This window comes from Macaca fascicularis, chromosome 3 (genome assembly GCF_037993035.2).
Source record: "Macaca fascicularis isolate 582-1 chromosome 3, T2T-MFA8v1.1".
Classification (NCBI taxonomy): domain Eukaryota; kingdom Metazoa; phylum Chordata; class Mammalia; order Primates; family Cercopithecidae; genus Macaca; species Macaca fascicularis.
The window spans coordinates 159,152,086-159,171,242 of NC_088377.1; the positions used below are offsets into that span (position 1 = coordinate 159,152,086).

At 39.2% G+C, this 19,157-nt stretch overlaps 1 protein-coding gene across 11 annotated transcripts in view; it reads right to left on the reverse strand.

Annotated features, from left to right (window-relative positions):
- Positions 1–355: 355 nt before the first annotated feature.
- CTTNBP2 (cortactin binding protein 2) overlaps positions 356–19,157 on the reverse strand; it is a 162,836-nt gene continuing 144,034 nt past the window's right edge. For 8 of the 11 annotated variants that reach the window (XM_065542501.1, XM_005550602.4, XM_005550599.4 and 5 more), the window contains 7 exons: positions 17,712–17,890; positions 14,747–14,952; positions 14,238–14,423; positions 10,771–10,828; positions 9,186–9,318; positions 7,710–7,811; positions 356–1,491 (listed from right to left, as the gene is read on the reverse strand). In XM_065542501.1, the coding sequence (XP_065398573.1) occupies positions 1,246–1,491; positions 7,710–7,811; positions 9,186–9,318; positions 10,771–10,828; positions 14,238–14,423; positions 14,747–14,952; positions 17,712–17,890 (1,110 nt within the window). In that variant the 3' untranslated portion in view covers positions 356–1,245. Of the gene's footprint in view, positions 1,492–7,709; positions 7,812–9,185; positions 9,319–10,770; positions 10,829–14,237; positions 14,424–14,746; positions 14,953–17,711; positions 17,891–19,157 lie in introns of those variants that run through there. The other 3 variants (XR_012432816.1, XR_012432815.1, XR_012432814.1) reach the window with 2 other exon arrangements.

Here is a 19,157-nt window from a genome sequence, read left to right on the forward strand (position 1 = left end):
TTATTTTTAAGGTATGTGCCGTTTTGTAATAGCAATACAATGCAGGTATGTATACTTCATTGTAAATAACCATTCTGGCCAAAAAAAGGCTTTCAATGACTTTGGACAAGTAAATGATTCCTGGTACAATCATACTTCTTTGGTATTTATGAAAAAGAAGATGTTTTAACCCCTGAGCACCCAATTCCTGGTGCTCCATTTAAGTATTTAAGATATTTCTAATAGGGTTGAATCTTGTGAATAGCTAGTGAAATACTAACATGGAAGGCAAGTTTTATGAGCATTACTAAATTGAACACAAATTATCTGTTGCATAGACTACAAAGAGCTATAGATAAAAAGTACAGCAAAATGATTTCACTAAATCAATATTTTATTCAGTGTCAAAGCATCTTAACTGAGTTGTATAAGTAATTTTGTCTGTAATTTTAGAAGTAACACTTGTAGAAAATATCAATTTTATTATCAGTTGTGCTGCTAGAAATAATATTGAAGGAGTTAATTCTGAATTAATTTATTCATTTATGCAGTTATTTATATCCACTTAGGTACAAAACTTTTGTAAGAAAGATAACACTTTTATTGCATTATAATTTCATATTTTACAGGAGTCATAATGCAAACTCATAAGCATAAATATATACATGATGCTACCAAATGGCAATGTAACTACTAAGAGATTTAAAACATAAAACTAGAATTTAACAAGCAAAATACTTAATATGGCTTTTAATGGAAAATAACTGTTTAGAAATGATTTGTTATTGCCCCATTCTAGTCATTCCCCATCAAGTGAACATAAAATTATGATCTCCATTTAAAATGGTACATGTTATCTAAGCCAAAGTTATACATTTTGTAGCATGTATGTAGTATGATTTGTGGACTTCCTTAAATATACATACATATATACATATATACAGATATACAGTACACAGTTCTGTTTTAATACCCCTGAACATCTTGATTAAAACTATTACAATTTTTTCTATTATAAAACTACTTGAAAAGTTGGCATAACTTCTTGGTATCGAAGTTCAATCCTACAGAATTTAAAAAAAAAAAAAAAGCAACAAAATGTTGGTTATAAATACATTCTTTACAAAAAAAATTGAATAGTGGTCCCGCACTCATAACTTATATTACAGTGAAAACATTTTATCCATTTAAAGGTATTTATATCTTGTTGTCCTTGGTTTCTGTGTGAAACAGAGGAAGTTAATAGTGAGAATATTGTAGGCAGGCCTATTTGTTAGGTTTGTCTAGGTGTTCATTTTTGTGTAAGTTCCAATTCTCTTCTTTTGAGTTGTTGTTGATTTCTATTTGCCTTGTATTACTGCTGCTGCTGCTTCTTTTGGTGTTCTGGGAACACAGGGTGACTTTACTTCTAGGAACAGGAAGAAAAGATTTAACTCTTGAAACACCCAACTCAGTCTTTGATTTACTGTTGCTGCATTCAGTAGTTTGATGGCTGCTGAGAGGACTGACCTCCTGTAAGAGACGAGAAACCACACAAGTTTATCACATTTGCCATTGTCACCAACTTCTCCTGTTATGAGCCCTACCCCTGCCTCCTCTTTGAGCAAATGCGCAGGAGTTTCTAAAACTATAGGTTCTCATGAAAAATCAAAAGAAAATGGAGAGGACAAGCTGAGTAATTAATTTCCTATAGATTTACTGCATGATTTTCATTAGTCCCCGTCTGGTGTTACAAAATTGCTAAATATAGGAGTCAGTGAATCAAGTGCTAAGGCATCGCTCTCCTTACCAGCAGAAACTTCACAAAATTACAGGCATGAGGAAATCACCAAATTGGAGTAGTCCAATTTGTAGGTAGCTCTGCAGACTGTCACCTTGGGTAAGTTACCTAACTTTTCTGCCTTCTACTTTCATGTCCTAAAAGTGACCTATTACTCAATAATCAAATAATCTGGGGGCATAGAGCAGAAAACATAAGAGAAACATCCCTTCCCTAGCAGAGCCTACATTCATCTATGATTAGGTTGCTCAAGATCTTCCATACTTGGAAGCTGCATGTATCTCCTTTCTCTAGTGTTTCAGAACTCCTGTGATTACCTGGTCAATGTCTCTTTTTGCCCATGAAGAATCTGAAAGCTGGATAGGTAAGATGATTTGCCCACAGTGAACGGAGTGGTGAAGCTGGGACAAGACCTCAGGTCTCCCAACTTCCACTCAAGGTGTTTTCCCCTATATTGCATCAAATTCTGCAAACTAACAAACATGATATGACTCCTACTAAGTGAGCTACTCTGAAAGCCTCTGAAGGAGCTGACCTTAATAACTTCCCCTCTTCACAGGTAATAATGCAGCCAACAGCAATATAACCATTAAAAGATTTAAAACAAAACTAAAATTTAACAGGAAAAATCTAACTTCACCTGGCAGTTGCATTCTCCTGGGTATCGTCTTACATGATATTGGAATCACCTGGGGGAGCTTTAACAGTCATTGGCTGGGCCCTATTACCAGAGATTCATATTTAATAGTTCTGGGGTGTGGCATGGACATAGGATTTTAAAAAATCTTCTCTAATATGTGGCCAAAATTAAGAACCCCTAGCTTAACTCCTCAATATCCTTTTCCTCCACTGACCAATTAAATCAGGGGTCCCCAACCCACAGGCTGTGGACCAGTCCATGGCCTGTTAAGAACTGGGCAGCACAGCAGGAGGTGAGCGGGGGCAAGCCAGCATTACCACCTGAGCTCTGCCTCCTGCCAGATCAGCAGCATTGGATTCTCATAGGAGTGCACACCCTCTTGTGAATTGTGCAAGTGAGGGATCTAGGTTGCCCAGTCCTTGCGAGAATCTAATGCCTGATGATGTGAGGTGGAACAGTTTCATCCAGAAATCATACCTTTTACCCAGGTCCGTGGAAAATTGTCTTCCAAGAAACCAGTCCCTAGGGCCAAAATGGCTGGGGACTGCTGTCCTAAATGGTAGTATTTTTCTTAGCCCTCTATAAGTCACACATTGGTGATCTTTCCCTTCAGAGTATTTCAATCTCTAATTAAATACTTCCCAAAATTCTTTCTTTAGCCCTCATTTATCTCCTGCATTTCCACCCCACTAATTCACCTATATGTCTAGTCACACTTGAAATTCTTTCTAAAACTGTATTTATTGCATTTCCTCACTACTACTCATTTCTAAAGCCTTTTCGCTTGGCGGCTCATTACTGGTTAAGACTGCTCTCCCAGTGAATTTAACAGGAAACCCTCAGTTATCTTTAGCAGCTGCCTCTCTCTCTCATCAACCTAATCCAATGTCACCCACAAAATGGGCAGAGAATTATGGCTGTATCGGTGCAAATAGGAAGGTAAAGTCCTCACTAACTGCACAGAACAAGTCCCAAACTTTTAACCATGTCACTAAAGTTCTTTTATAAAGTTTGGCTCCAATCCCCTTTAAATCCCATTTTTCCTTTATTTCCCTATTAAAGTCCTAATTCTTTAAGGCCCAACACAACATGTCCATTAAACCACCCCTAAATCACTGAAGTGAAATCTCTTGGTGTCAGATTTCTAGACTCAGCTAATCATAAATGGAATAGCAATGTAACTCTAATATACACTTGGCTAGAGGTTTGGGAAAATATAAACACACTAAAACATCAAATGTGTAATGGAGAATAAAGAGGGGACAAATCCGGGGTCCAGATCACCTGCCTTTGCAGGGAAAGGAAAGAGAAGTCTAGACTGCAAGAAGCTAGCTTAGAAAGGCAAGAGCTTCCTGACATAACAAAAAAGAGATGGGATCGGTTTTAACTACGTCCAAGGAAGGCTGGAAAAAAGCTGAGCTACATCTGGTGAGGGGACACATCCTAGTCCATCCTTGTCACCTCCATGTGTAGTTGATGGTATGTGAAGGGTGAACCTGCTTAGTATGTTCTGCTTTTGTTTTGTAAGGATGCTTATGCTGTCAAGTTACCAGAAAGAAAATGAGAAGCTATATTGCTTGTCATGAGTTGGATGGTGATGGAGCCACAACTGTAAAAACAGTGCAGGTACCATGATCCAATCTCATTTCTCCTAACAAGAAATTACTGTTAAGTTTGCAAAATGGAACTTAGTCATGGGCCAATTACAACTTGTAATTTGGTCTAACACACCAGCAAATTCAACACATACATAGTATTCAGAAAACATGAACTATGGCATTATAATAAGGATAACAGCTAGTTGCTATACAGAATCCGGTGGTGAGGGGAGTTGTTGAATTTTGCCATTATCATCAAATCCACAGAGTTAATGCCATGGCCCAGAGGAAGGAAAGGAGACATACACTGTGTGCTAGTCTGTTTCTGTACCTGCAGCATGATGGTGAGGGGAGTGTACCTTCATGGTCTGAGGCAGGAAATGTCCACATGAAATGAAGTACCACAGTGTGGTTTGGTCAGTCCCTGGAAGTGTGAGGCTAGGATGGAAGGAGGTAGGATGAGAACATGGAGAATCACGAGGGCTTAGTGTGAGCCATAGCAATTCAAGGCCAGGAGTGCAAGAATAGAGCAAGTGGCCGATGCACAGCGTCCTGACTGAAAAGTACTCCTGACACCCTAGAAGTCAAGCCTAGGGAGGCAGCGGAGTTTAGGAACAGGAGAGTTATGAGTGTTTAATGCTTCCTGGGCCAAAACCCCCAAAATATCTGTATTAAATGTATAACGTTGACTATCCATGTTGCTGTGCATGTTAAACTCAAAGAGAAACTAATTCATATAGAAAGGCACTGACCTAAAGTAAGTTTTATTTAGCCTTAAAGAATTGGTAAATCAGAGCAATTCATTCAGTGAAACTCATTCAACACACAGCATCTACTAGAAGCTAAGAAGATGCTATAATTCCTCTAGGTGGGAAAGTAGGGGGCAGGAGGAAAAGAAAAACATGTAGGGAAGGTGGCACTGGGGGTGAGTCTTTAAAGAGGCACAGGACTGTGACAGGTGAAGAGAGAGGGTTCTGTGGGGAGGAGTACAGAGGGGAGTAGTAAATTACATGTAAAAAAGGAACGTGTAGAAAACAAGATACATGAAGGCATCATGTATCAATCCCTCTAAAGATACATTTGGAAAAAAAGAAATGGGTGGAAAATGAAGACGACTGATCAGGGCTATGTTTTAGAGTAGTGGGTCTCAACCCTGGCTGCATGTAAGAATCACCAAGGAGCTTTAAAAAACCCACTGTCCAGGCTTCCCCTCAGACCAGAGGTTGGGAGGGGGGAAAAAAAACCTCAAGTGGATTTCATGCAACCAAAGATGTGAACTTGTCCTTTCGGAGGATTAGTTTGGATTTACATAAAAGGAAAACATTTATTAGCATTTGTTCTTCCTGTTGATTTAAATATGCATATTTGTTTTTAATTTAGAAGGCCGGCTAAATTAGTAAACCCAATTACGCTCCCTTACTGTTAGAGTAGTGAGGAGTTATATTGTGGCAAATAATAAAGATAAGTTACTCATTTTTGTTTTCCAACAGATAATGATGGTTGCATGGCCCCTCTCCAATGGAGGCATTGCCAGCCTTCTGGCCATGAAGGAGAAAATGATTTCAACTAACCCAGGGAGCTCTTACCTCTAAATGGAGATACTTCCTGATAACAGAAGAAACTGGGCATCTAACCCAGAAATACCAGCTCAGTAGGAGAAAAGGCATGAGCCAGCCAAGGTTTCAGAAGGCTGCCAACAGTAAGTACCACTTTGCCCTCTGCTGGCAGTTTCTGAGAAAAACATCTTCTAGCTCTTAGGGGTGTCTTCAGTGGGCAAAGGGAGAGAAGACTAGGAGGCAGTGGTCCTGATCCCCACATCAAATTGCACATTTAAACAATAACATAGGTTTTTTTTGGGGGGGGGGGTATAAGAGCCCATATAGTGTAAAAGGACTCGTTTTAAAAAAGATCTTTTAAAGCTGCCTAGAACTTTGACTTTCAGTACTACTTTATTTGTGGACAGTACCTTACTGTAGCAATTCAATACGGTCACGTGACAGAGAAGTAGTGGTATGACCATGTTTTTCCATTAGACAGTTGTCTACCAGCCAACAATATTTTTACACAAGAAAGTGATCTGGGCTTATGGGGAAGGTGGCTCACTGTTCTCTTGCTAAGATCCTTCCACTGACCATGTTCCACAAGGAATCCTAAATTCTTGGGTCCTAGAGACCGGCCTCCAGTCAAGCACAGCTCAGGGCAAGCCATAAATACAGGGGGAAGGAGTTGAGGCTTTAAAGATGGCAAAGGAATGGGCCCTGGACAAAGTGTTTTCCAACCAGAATGCTCAGTGCTGACTCCAGGTCACCTCCTTAGGCCATCCTCCAAATTTTGCTGGGCTTCTAAATTGTTCCCAATTGAACAAAAAAAGGCAGACATTATGCTAGCATGGGCGTGAAAGCCATGCTTTTCTTCACAGGACATCATGTTTAATATTTTGTATTAGAGCCCCAGCCGTGCAAATTCCCACTCCCATACCTGCTCCCCCAATGCATGCAGCTCACACAGTTCCACATGGAATAGCCAGGACCAAAACCTAATGAAGCAGTGAGGGAGCAGGGCTGTGGGGCCCAGTGCTGCTAGGTGATCAGATAAGGCTTAATAACTTAATAGTCTTACCATGCTTACTTTATAATCCTGCTCTCTGCGCCCCACCCTCCCACCCACACACAGGTCTTTGTAAGCCACCTTGGGAGTAGATGAGAACAGGATGTGAATGGCAATCAATCAACATGGTTTGGTGAACAAACCATCTATTACAAAGTGCTTCTGTGAAGTCTGCATCCTCACAACATTACTAATGAGTGAGACGTTTCCTATTGTTTCTGCTCACCCAGGAATACCATGCTGTGCCAGCTCTTGCCATTTATTAACCAACTGATAATGGTGCAGTGTTGTAGTCATGGAATCTATTTCAAAAGGTTAAGGAAGTCTACTGGAATCCTGGTTCTTCTGGTTGCCATTCAGATTTGTTTTTAAAGTATCATTGAAATGTAATGCATGTTATAGAAATTTTTTTGCAATGTATAAGACCTTTATGTTATCACTCAGTGCTTTGCTTTGTTATAATTAACTCTAATTTTCTAAAATACAGGAAATCTTAAGAACCACCAAGATGACAATTTTGTTACCATAGTACCCCCCTCACCCACAATTTTGTTTTCTGCGATTTCAGTTACCTGTGGTCTGGAAATACACAATTCATAAATTTGCAGGCCATTCTAAGTAGCATGATGAAATCTTGCACCATCCTACTGTGTTCTGCCCAGGATGTGAATCAACTTACCCATTCTGTCTACATTACCCACCCACTGGCCGCTTAGTAGCCCTCTAGGTTGTCGGACTGAAGGAATATAGTGTATATAAACTTTGGTTGGGGTTCAGGCATCACCTGATGAGGCAGAACTACTGTATTTCTAGTTTTGTCATGTACAAATGAAAAAAAAATGGAGATATCAACAGACACCCAAAATTTTGGAATCAAAGAGAAGGGAAAAAAGTAATGCTTTTCTATGTCATTTTTTCCCCAAGATACTCTATAAACACTCTTTCTAATCTTGATAAACTGATGAACAATTTTACCTTTATCCTACTTCTCAGTTCTTAGCTTTGGTTTAAAAAAAAACTCTCTGATTCACACTGAAAGATGATTTGTGAAGTCAATTCCATAGCAATCATCCTTTGCTCACTTTGGGGGGAAAGGGACACTTACCTTTTGTGACACTGGCATTCTCAGATTATTAATAGTTGCTGAAAGTACAGGGTTGTTTCCAGAACTATCAAACATCCTTAAATCATCCCTGGAATCAGCAATCTGGAAAATACAGAATTTACCCAGTCATGTCTCCACAGTCACACTGTGCATACTCAAGGCACAGCTAAATGGTGGAAAAACCACAGCAGAAGTGTTACTCTTCTCCTCCTCCCTGCCCCTCAAAACCTGAACTGTTCACATGAAAGACTTGAAGTCTTCATGTAAAACTGACAGCAAATGCATGAGAAACATCCTCTAAGGAAAAAGAATCCATTTAAAAAGTCAAGTCATTTTGCAAGTAAAGAAAGGATATAAAATTTGCAAGATTTTAATCATTACCTTTTCCAGTGGATATATATTTTGTTTCCAACACAGTTAAATAAGATAGTGAATTCTACTTTGTTGTGGATATCATGACGATTCAAATAAAACACAGTTGAGTGTTTCAGGGGAAGCTGAAAAAGTTACAGCCACTCAAAAGGCATCCATCAAGGCAGCTCTGTGAAACCTGCTGCACATACCAGAGTGCCAAAACAGGTTGAACTTGATGCTGTCCATGTTTTCTTTGAGATTTCAGGTCACTGAGATGTCAGGTCACTGGTTTCCATATTTGGCCTCAAATTTCACAGCTTAAAGATTATGATGATATGCATTATACAAGCTAATTCTTTTTCTCATTTGCAAAGAAAGTTGTTGCTTGGTCTATAACATAAGTCTGCTGTGATGCTTGTTATAATTTTCTTACTGATAGATGACTGATATGCCAAAGTTAGGAATGTAGAAAGGAAAAAGATCTGAGGAAACTCAAATTTAGGCTTATATAAAAAGCTGCCCAGGCTGGGTGCAGAGGCTCATGCCCATAATCCTAGTACTTTGGGAGGCTGAGGCGGGCAGATCACCTGAGGTGAGGAGTTCAAGACCAGCCTGGTCAACATGGTGAAACCCCGTCTCTACTAAAAAATCCAAAAATTAGCCAGGAGTTGTGGTGGGTGACTGTAATCCCAGCTACTCGGGAGGCTGAGGCAGGGAGAACTGCTTGAACCTGGGAGGCGGAGCTTGCAGTGAGCCAAGATCCCACCACTGCACTCCAGCCTGGGCGACAAGAGCAAAACTCCGTCTCTCCCCGCCCCCCCCCCCCAAAAAAAAAAAGCTGCCCAAATGAATTGATGTGACTCGTACTAATGCAATTAACACACAATTTTAACTTCAGGTCTTGGAGGAGTTTGGAAAAGCAGGCTTCACAAAGTAGAGCTCCTTTATTGTATAAATGATATTTCGGAAGAAACGGCCTTTCTAAGCAAGGTGAGGGATGGTTTGATTTGGAGCATTAACCATGCTATTCAATAAGGAATTTCTTTTAGGGAATTGTGGTCCCCCAAAAGTCTCCCAGCTATTGAGTAGAGCCATTCAATGGCCCCCAATTGTACTGCTCACCTTGCTGATATCAGACTCAGACTTGCTGGAGCACATGCTCTGAAGTTCCTTGACAAGATCTGCTTCGTCATCCGAACCCAGAGAGAGTCTCTGATCCAAATTCAACGTCAGTGACAGATCATTCTCTAAAGACCTAACGCAAAGTTCAGAAAAACGTTTTTCAAAGTGAGAACAATTCCCAATTTGGAAATCTAGACACTGTACCTTTTTTGGGATTTGGTGTGGGGTAGGGAAAATGTTTTTAATATCCTTTAAAGTATTTCATAAATGTCATTTAATGCAACAACCCACTCCCATATCCTGAGAGACTGGAATACTAAGGTAAGAAATTTCTACAGGATTTTGATAACTCCTACTCAAATTCTTGAGAGGATAAAATTTTGTTTCACAAAGAACTTCACTTTGATGTACAATATTCAGGCTCCCTCCTATTGCCGTTTCTTCTGTCTCCCAGGCCAGATAGGATGCTAAACACTGGCATAGGGGACAGTGTGATAAAATGGGACACAAACACGAATTTCAAACTTGGCTCTATTGCTAGCTAGCAATATGATCATGCACCAGGTTTTCTCAGCACCTCAGTTCCTGAGTTCCCTTTTCTATAAATAACCCTTATGTGTACATCCTAAGGTTGCTGGAAAAATGATACAGGCTGTTGCATGTCATGGATCTAGCTGTGGTCCTGCCAGAAAAGAGCATGCCATGCAGTTTCCTTCATCTCCCTTCTCTCTCTTCACCCTCCCCTCTTCTCTAATGCGGCAAACCAGCGGACATGATCCTAAATGTTACCTGCCAAGGGACAGGGCACACAAACTGCCTAAACATTCTATTCTATAATTGTACAAATCATCCTTTATACCTTGATATGTGCAAGCTGAAATAGTCAATTTCTTAGGAATAACATAAGAAATTATCACTGTAAATATATAGCACTTAAAAATCACGCCTGTAATCCCAGCACTTTGGGAGATCTAGGCGGATGGATCACAAGGTCAGGAGTTCGAGAGCAGGCAGGACAAGATGGTGAAACTCCGTCTCTACTAAAAATACAAAAATTAGCCAGGCACGGCGGCAGGCCCCTGTTAATCTCAGCCACACAGAAGGAGAATCACTTGAACCTGGAGGTGGAGGTTGCTGTAAACCGAGATCACGCCACTGCACTCTATCTAGCCTGGGCAAGAGAGCAAGATTCTGTCTCCAAAAAAAAAAAAAAAAAAAAGTCATGCTGTTTCTGTAAATCTGTGGAAAAGTCATCTAATGACTGTCTAAAAGTTCACAAATGTATAAACACAATTTGATCAAATGAAACCTATAATATTTCTAACCTTATTCAACAAACTACAAGCAAAATAGTCTTTATATTGTATTATATTAATCTTAAGGAACAGTTTAGATGTCATCCAAAGACACCATTCATTAGATTTCAGTTTAATATCAGCATTTGAATGACATACATTATTTTAAAAGCACATTAACAGCATAATATTCATACAAATAATTGAGAACATGGAACATTTAAAATAGTAATTGAAGTTACTTGATTTATCTTTGTTTGCTGTGAGTTAAATTTGAAAGGGGAACTTACTTTTGTTTCGACAGATTCCTGTTATAATTCAGCTGTGATATAGTCTTATTTTTTATACCTGTTAAAAAAGAGAACCATTTTCAATAGATCATTGTCCCTATGCCTCTTGAACTCCGTATTTAAAAGAAACAGACTGTGGACTTTGCAGCACTTTCACACTGTTCTTGGATTAGTATCTACCATTTGAGATTTTCCCCAGGACAGAGGCTTTGGGCATAGCCTCCTGCACAGGCATTGTGGGAAAGTCAAGGAATAGCCAACTCCCTCGAGTACATTTTGGTGGAACTTGGTACTACTAACACTACCTGAAGCTCAAGTCAAGAATCCTTAATTTCGCTTTTATAGATGGCCCTTCTCTCTAGTCAAGTCCCTAGTTCCTCAGGCCCTTGTTCTCGAAGGACCAAAGAAGATTTAATACCTGCCTTTGGATGATGGTAATCACCCTTTCTCTACCTTTGTGTGCATACTAACACTACTATGTAATCAAGAATAGTTTTTGATATGTGGCATTAGCCATGCACTTGTAGAAATTTAACTTTTAACAACTTTTGCATTATAGAGAAAATATGAACAGGGTACAAAAAGTCATGGAATTTAAAAAATGCTGAAAATCATATCAATGTTTTTTAAACTGCAGATTATGACATAGTTAAAAAAAAAAGGAAAATAGCCTGTATTGATTATCAGTTATACAAACATACAAATGCAGAGGTTTGTGTGTACAGGTCATGGTATAAAATGTATTTCTCACTATGGGTTATGGTTAAAGTTTGAGAAACACTCTTATAAACCATTTTAGACTCAATATTATGAATGCATTAAAACAGTTGCTTTTGAGTGAATTCTAAAAATATAATATTGCCAACACAAATTTTCTCTAAAGAATGTTTTTGAAAAGTAAATATATCCTCATTAAAAGAAGATCAAAGAAAATCACTGTCAAGTTTCTTTACTCATACTTTTGTCATTATCATCCAAAGCACTGACTAGTGGCTTCTACTAATCACTACATAGCGCACAGCCTTGGGCTCTGCCTTAAAGGCCTGGGATCTGACAACAGGCCTTTCTGTTTTAGATCAGAAAAGAAATGGTCTGTCTATCAAATTTTATGAGCTTCCATAGTGATCTGCATGCAAAGGGATTCCTGTGTTGGGTTTTTTTTTTTTTTTTTTAAACAAAAACCAAGGTCACTGGAACCATGGTAATAATCATATATACAATGGAATTATTAGAAAAATTTACCATTATAAAAATAACGAGAGGCATGTCAGTCATGGTTTCTAACCCAACTACTGACTCATGAATTATATACTTTGTAAAATTAACTTTTAGAAACTTCCTTGAAGTCTGTGTAAACTCTTGTAGCGTAGTTTCATTCTGTCAAAGAAGTTCATGCTTTAAAGAATATAACATTTGATATCAAATAGTTCTAAAACAAATTACTAAAAATACAAATAATTTCAAATCTATTCATCGTTTTTTACATTTAACATAATATAGTTTTCTGAGCCAGCCTCTTCCATGATACTGCTTTAAATTCATATTCATTTTGTTGATTGTCCACTCTAAAGCATATACAAACACTTATTAGCTCAAAAAGTTGGTCTTAAACATTATAGAGATTCTAATAAACTTAGAAATGACACAGTGAAAAGCCTCAATGGGTGTCCAGTTATCTAAGTACCCACAGATCATTGCATGTCTAACAAGATTAGGGTGGCATGGACTACAGAAAATAGCACTGGGCTTGCAAGAAAAAATTATAGAACCACATATTTCCAGGAGAGGTGATTTGGAGCAGGTGTTCTAGGGTTTCTGAACCTGAGTTTTGTTCTCTGTAAATGGAGATCATTATCATTGTCTTAGAGCTTTCTTGCATACCAAAAGGACTAAGAGCAAATGAATGGTATAATCTTTGCTACAGAAAGTCACCTGGGGGTCTATATTAAATTGACGGGCTGGAGTCCAGTGATTCTTACTCCCTGAATCAAACACTCTGACAACTTTGGGAAGTAATGACAAGCTCTGAAGATCAAAACAGTATCTATTATCAATATAAAATGCTTATCTTTTTAAAAGTATAAGAAAATTCATTTTATTCAGTAAATTTTCATTCACTTAAAAAAGGGGGTCACAATTTGCTATCATGCACTTAGGGTAATTGGGGAGCCCTAGCATATATTGATAGGATTAAAAAACATTAAATTGTTATTAAAATTAACAAAATACAAGCTTAAAATGAAAAATATACTCATAACTAAAAGCAACTTTTTTATGTTTTTAAAAATACAAGATTTTAAGCACCTCATTTAGAAACCCCACTGCTAAAAGGTGGCATAAAATTCTACAAAACAAATACTTTGAGAGGGGAGGCAAATGAATGACATAATCTGAAGTCCACGGTGCACATGAGGTGGAAATTTCCTTTCACTTTTATTCCAATTTGGATTTCTTTTGGGAAGGACATTTATAATTTATATAATGGCTGATTATCCTATTATCAATGCCAAAAGGAATAGGTCTAACACCAGAAGATACACACGTGTTACATCTTCTTTGTTAGAATGAAAGCTTACACACTTATTTTTCACGTGATGTCCCATCATATGAAATCTGTCCAATTTATTACAATGCCTCAATGAAGGCAGGAATTTTTTTTTTTTTTGACACAGAGTCTCACTCTGTCACCCAGCCTGGAGTGTCACCCAGCAGTGGCGTGATCTTGGCTCACTGCAAGCTCTGTCTCACAGGTTCAAGCAATTCTCATGCCTCAGCCTCCTGAGCAGCTGGGACTACAGGCATGCACCACCAGGTCCAGCTAATTTTTATATTTTTAGTAGAGACAGGGTTTTGCCCTCCTGACCTCAAGCTATCCACTCGCCTCGGCCTCTCAAATTTCTGGGATTACAGATGTGAGCCGCCATGCCGGGCCAGGAATATGTTTTTTTACCGCTCTATTTCCAGGGCCTAGACTAGAACCCGGCACATGGTACATGTCGTCCATGAGAAATAAATGTGTACACCTGATTCACCTGGAAAGGCCTTAAATGGGTATCAATATGTCTCTACACGTATTTTTTTAAATGTAAGATTAACTTAGGAGTGACATAATAGTAGAGAAATATGCCAATGATTTTATTATGCAATAATGCAATGATTATACAAATTGTGAACACCAAGAGAAACAAATTAGTAAATGACCATTAACAACTTAAAGATTCATTTTGGAATTCTAGTTTGAAAGTGGTATTTTTCAATCCTGAAAATACCATATATAGGGATCTCCTATATATTTTTGGAAATGTACCTACTATATAGTTTGTTTATTCCATGAGAATGTGCATTGAAATACTTAAACTTTGTTTTGCCAAATGCATAGTGATAAAAATGAAAGCAGATTTGCTTTCAGACACTGGACTGGGAATGTCCAGCTCCTTGCAGGCAGCATGCCCACCCCGGCCCCTTACCTTCGGTGCTTAGGTCTGGCTTATTCCAGGTGGGTAAAGAGAAGCGGCCAGACTTCCTGCGAGGACTGGTGTTCACCTTTCTCCAGGCACCACTCTCTCCTTTCTTTTTGTTACAACTGTTATAACTGGAAACTATGGATAAAGGGAAACTTCCTCCTTTGAAATCAGCTGTATGCTGGTCTAGTTCTGAAACAACACAAATCACACAGGGATAATGCAGTTTCACTGATTAAAGCAAAATCCATTTCTATTTCTTAAAGATATGGACTGTTCAAAATCATGCACTTGTTTAATATCCAAGCTGGGGTTTTGTGAACCAGCACAAACTTTACTTGGAGGTCTAGAATTCAAACATTAACCAGTAATAAAAATCACAGCTCTGGAACACTGCTATCAAATGTATACTTTTCTAATTACAAAGAGAAGATAGACAGCTCTCTAAAAACAACTTCTAAAAGGTATTTTATAAGGGTGTGAATTTCCTCTCCTCTCTGCAGAAACCCACATACCTGCTCTGGGGAGGGGACAGCCATGCAGTACAGCTTTATTTAGCAAGATGCTGAGAGCAGCTTTGACCACAGCCTGCTGTCCTTGGCTCGGGTGTCTTTTAGCAGTTGTCTGTCCAAAGCCAGGTTGTCTTTTCACAGAGGCTCTTGACAATATTGCTTCTTGAACTCTGGGCGCGATGACGCCGTTCCACAGCTTAGACATCCACCTAGCAGGAGAGGGGCCGATTCATCCCTTAGGAGCAGGCTTCTCAATAATTACACACAATTCTATGAAAGGACAGTTTGAAGACTATGGGGAAAAAACGTTAAGTGTTTCTATAGATATGCTACCTTTCCCAGGTAGTTTTCAAATAAGTGAAATTACCCAATACAAAAGTAGTTTGAATCTTTCTCAAAAATACAATGTATTTCAAATGAAACTGGTTGTTTACATGTCTCTCTCAATGTAGAATCAATGCTTGAGTGCTGAGTGAATGAATGCATGAATAAATACATGGAAAGGAAGGTAAATATAAAGACTGAAGAAATCTGGAAAAGATTTCCTAAAAGTCCATGTCTAAATAGCTTCAACTTCTTTGTTATATCTCCTTAATAAAGTACACGTATATTGTATTTTAATATTTCTGAAATTGGGATCTTTTTTTTTTTTTGAGACAGTCTCGCTCTGTCACCCAGACTGGAGTGCTGAGGCACAATCTCAGCTCACTGCAACCTCTGCCTCTTGGGTTCAAGCAATTCCCATGCCTCTGCCTTCCAAGTAGCTGGGATTACCCGCAAGTGCCACCATGCCTGGCTAAGTTTTGTACTTTTAGTAGATATGGGGTTTCACCATGTTGGCTAGACTGGTCTCAAACTCCTGACCTCAAGTGATCTTCCTGCCTTGGCCTTCCAAAGTGCTGGGATTGCAGGTGTGAACCACTGCGCCTAGCCTGACATTTATTGTATAATCACTGGTAAATTAAATCTGCCTGTCCCAAGGCAAGGGCTCACTGTTGCGTGTGGGTAGGCTCAGTTCTATCGGGAGAATGGGGGTCAACCAGCTATCGCCTCAGGTGGACTGTCTGCATTAATAGCCATAAACAGTGGGACTTCAGCCCAAATTTGCAGCACTCAAAATTAAAACTAGATTATGCTTCGTTACAGTATTTAAAAAACACTTATATGATTAAAGGCTATAGAAACAAAACCACATCTCCCGGGTCAGGAATGTTTCCAAAGCTATTAGACATTGCATGAATCTTTCAAGAATTGTCAAAAACTACGATCCATCAAGTTTCTCTCTTAATGTCTAGTGCTATGCAATCGGGGAAAAATAAAAGTGCGATAGGGAACACAGACAAAATTCTGGTATTTTACAGCATGAATCAAAATTATGCAGTTATTCCTAAAAGTGCTATAGCATAAATATGATAAGCTGTGGTTTGAAAAAAAAAAAAATCAACTCCTTAGCCATTGGTAGACAATTACCTGCGGCATTTCTGCACATCTGGTGTTAGTTTTTGTTCGGAACTATCTTTTCAGTCCTGGAAGACAGAGATAAAGGTCTCCTTCAGGAGCAGAGGGCAGAATTGTTTCCTGACCAGGATAATAAAAATAACATCCTCCAGGGCTAAGGGTCGACAGAGTTGCAGCATCCCTCTTTAGAAGCCTTGGAGGGATGGGAAGTGGGGAGTTCCACAGCTGTGAGGCAAATCCAGCATCCACATGGGCTTCTATGTATCACCCCATGGGACTTCAGGGGTAACGGGAACCTATGTAAAAGTGAAGCTCAGGCTGCCTGCTGTGTTGTGGATGATGAAGTCCTGCGCCCTCACTCAGCATCCTCAACCATGGCAGGCTAATATGGTAGCTTGCAACTAGGGTAAAAATCTTGGAACCTCCACAGTTCTTGACAAAGACTATACTCCATATAGGAGAGGTCAAAATTGGTTCCTAAGAATCTTGAGACTCTGGATGTAAAAAAGACTAATTTCATTGACATAATAATGAAGAAAGTGGTAATTATATCAATAAGTGTATTTATTTTGTAGCAAAAATCTAAATATACATTTAATATAGTACTTCTTTCCCACCAATTAGCTGTTATAAAAATGGCGGTTTGTCTTACAACAGAGAAAATATACATGTACTTTTTAGAGGCAGGGTCTTGCTCTGTCACCCAGGCTGGAGTTCGGGGGCTTAATCAAAGCTCACTGCAGTCTTGACCTCCTGGGCTCAATTGATCCTCCTACCTCAGCCTCCCAACTCAAGTAGCTAGGACTGCAGGTGCATGCCACTATGCCTGGCTAATTATTTTTCAAGTGATCCTCCCCTCTCAACTTCCCAAAGCAATGGGATTACAGGCATGAACCACTACACCCAGCTGAGAAGATATTATTTCAATCTCCTGCTTTCCAACACAGGCTTCTGCCTATGACACCAGAAACTACAGAATCAAATCTGCTTGCTGGTCACAGAACCATGACTAAACTGGATGGTAACAGATTTTTTCTCCTTTCAATTTTCTCCTGATTTTCTGTTTCATTAACCTTATTGTATATATGTCTGTTCTCATAAGCTGCTTCAAAGGAAAACGCAGTAAGTACTGAACATAGGTCTCAATAAAGGGAGAAGCTTTTCAATTCATTAACAGAATGCAGGTTTTTTGGAGGGTGTGCATACAATACTTGATGAAACTTCTTATGTGGGACCTCACTTAGGAGACTCTGCATAGCAAGCCAAGCATAATTTGGATGAGAGTTTTCTAATAGAGGAAAAACCTAGCTCTCGGCAAAAATGCAGCTGCCCTAGGGGAAGCACCCAGTAGACAAGCTGTGGCCATCCTCTGGAAGAGCAGAGAGCACTGGCACTCTGTATCAGTGACAGGAGGTGGCGCAAGGCAGCCTGGTCAGCATCCTCACCCTCAAACATCTGAATTGGCCATGTCTCCATTATAAGCAGAAAACTAACAACAAATGGCACTTACTTCACTGTCACTTGGGCATGTCCAGGAACTACAGGACAAGACAGGAAATATTCTGGTCCAAGAAGTGCTTCAGGTGTGCCCAAGCGGGACAGGCAGGAGTTAAGCTGACGCCAGACGGACAGAGCCCAGTCGACAATCTTGCACACAGGATCGCAGGGTGAGGGCGCCTGACCTTTGAACTAGAGAGACAGGGAGGTAGAACCCAGGGGCTTGGTTTAGAACATTTTGTTTTTAAAAGCCCAAAATTAAAAATATGAAGCTTTAAATCAAAACTGAAAACGAGTTGAATTTTATGTAACTTTACTTGGGATGGCTGAATGAGGGATAATAACACACTATAGTTGTGCAAACATGTTAGTGTGATAAGCATTTTTCTCCTTTAATTCTCACCATGAGCTTGAGTTAGGCATTTTTACCCCATTTTACATATCAGGAGCCTAAGGCAGGAAGAAAAAATAACTTGCCCAAGGTCCTACAGGTAATAGTGACAAAGCCAGAGCTAGAGTCTATTTATATTTTTTATTAAGGTATAATTGACAAAATTATATATATATATATATAGTGTATATTATGATGTCTTGATGTATGTATACATTGTGAAATTATTCAATTAAGCTGATTAACATGTCCATTTCTTCACATACTTATTTTTTATGGTGAGAGCATTTAAGATCTACTCTCAGCAATCTGCAAGTGTACGTTAACTACATAGGGTTTATCTTTAATAGAAAAATAGGATACGGCATCTCGCTGAAATAATAAAGGAGTCATTTATCACGTTTAAAATAAATTCAGTAATCACTATTAAGCTAAGAACTTCCTCTTCTTCCTCAGGCTTAACATTTCTGAAGCTCTCTGTTCAAGCTTCACTTTCTATGGTCAGCCAGGGCTGAAAGAACAGGCTTAGCTTTGTGGGCAGCTGACAGAGGGAGAGGGGCCCCCCCAGCTGCCTCATCAAGACCGCATGTAGAGGAAGGCAGGAAGGCAGAGCTCGCATTGGAACTCGGTCCCCAGGGAAACGTTCCTTTTTCTGGGAAGGCTGAATTCTTCTCTTAATGACTAATAAACTGCTTCTAAAGCTCAGACCGTTAGATATCGTAACAGAATCACATTTCACAGTCGCCAAAGGCAGAATGTAATCTGTCTTTCCTAAGGACCTGAACCCACAGGTGGGCACCCCTTCTCTCCAAAGTGCAGATGTTGTTTATATGAAATTTCTCCTTTTGCAAGTTGGTTGTATTATGGGAAAAGTGGTTACTGGACAGTACATTAAAAACTGGTGTTTCCTTAAAAGATCTATCCAACAAATAGACTTTCTAGTAACTCCATGTTTTCATTTCCTTCCCTAGAGATATATCCCTTCAGTGTTAATGGATACTTTTGTGTAGAGGTGTGTATGCCTACTACGTATTCTATGCCTATTTGTTATTGCTGCTAAGAAGGAAA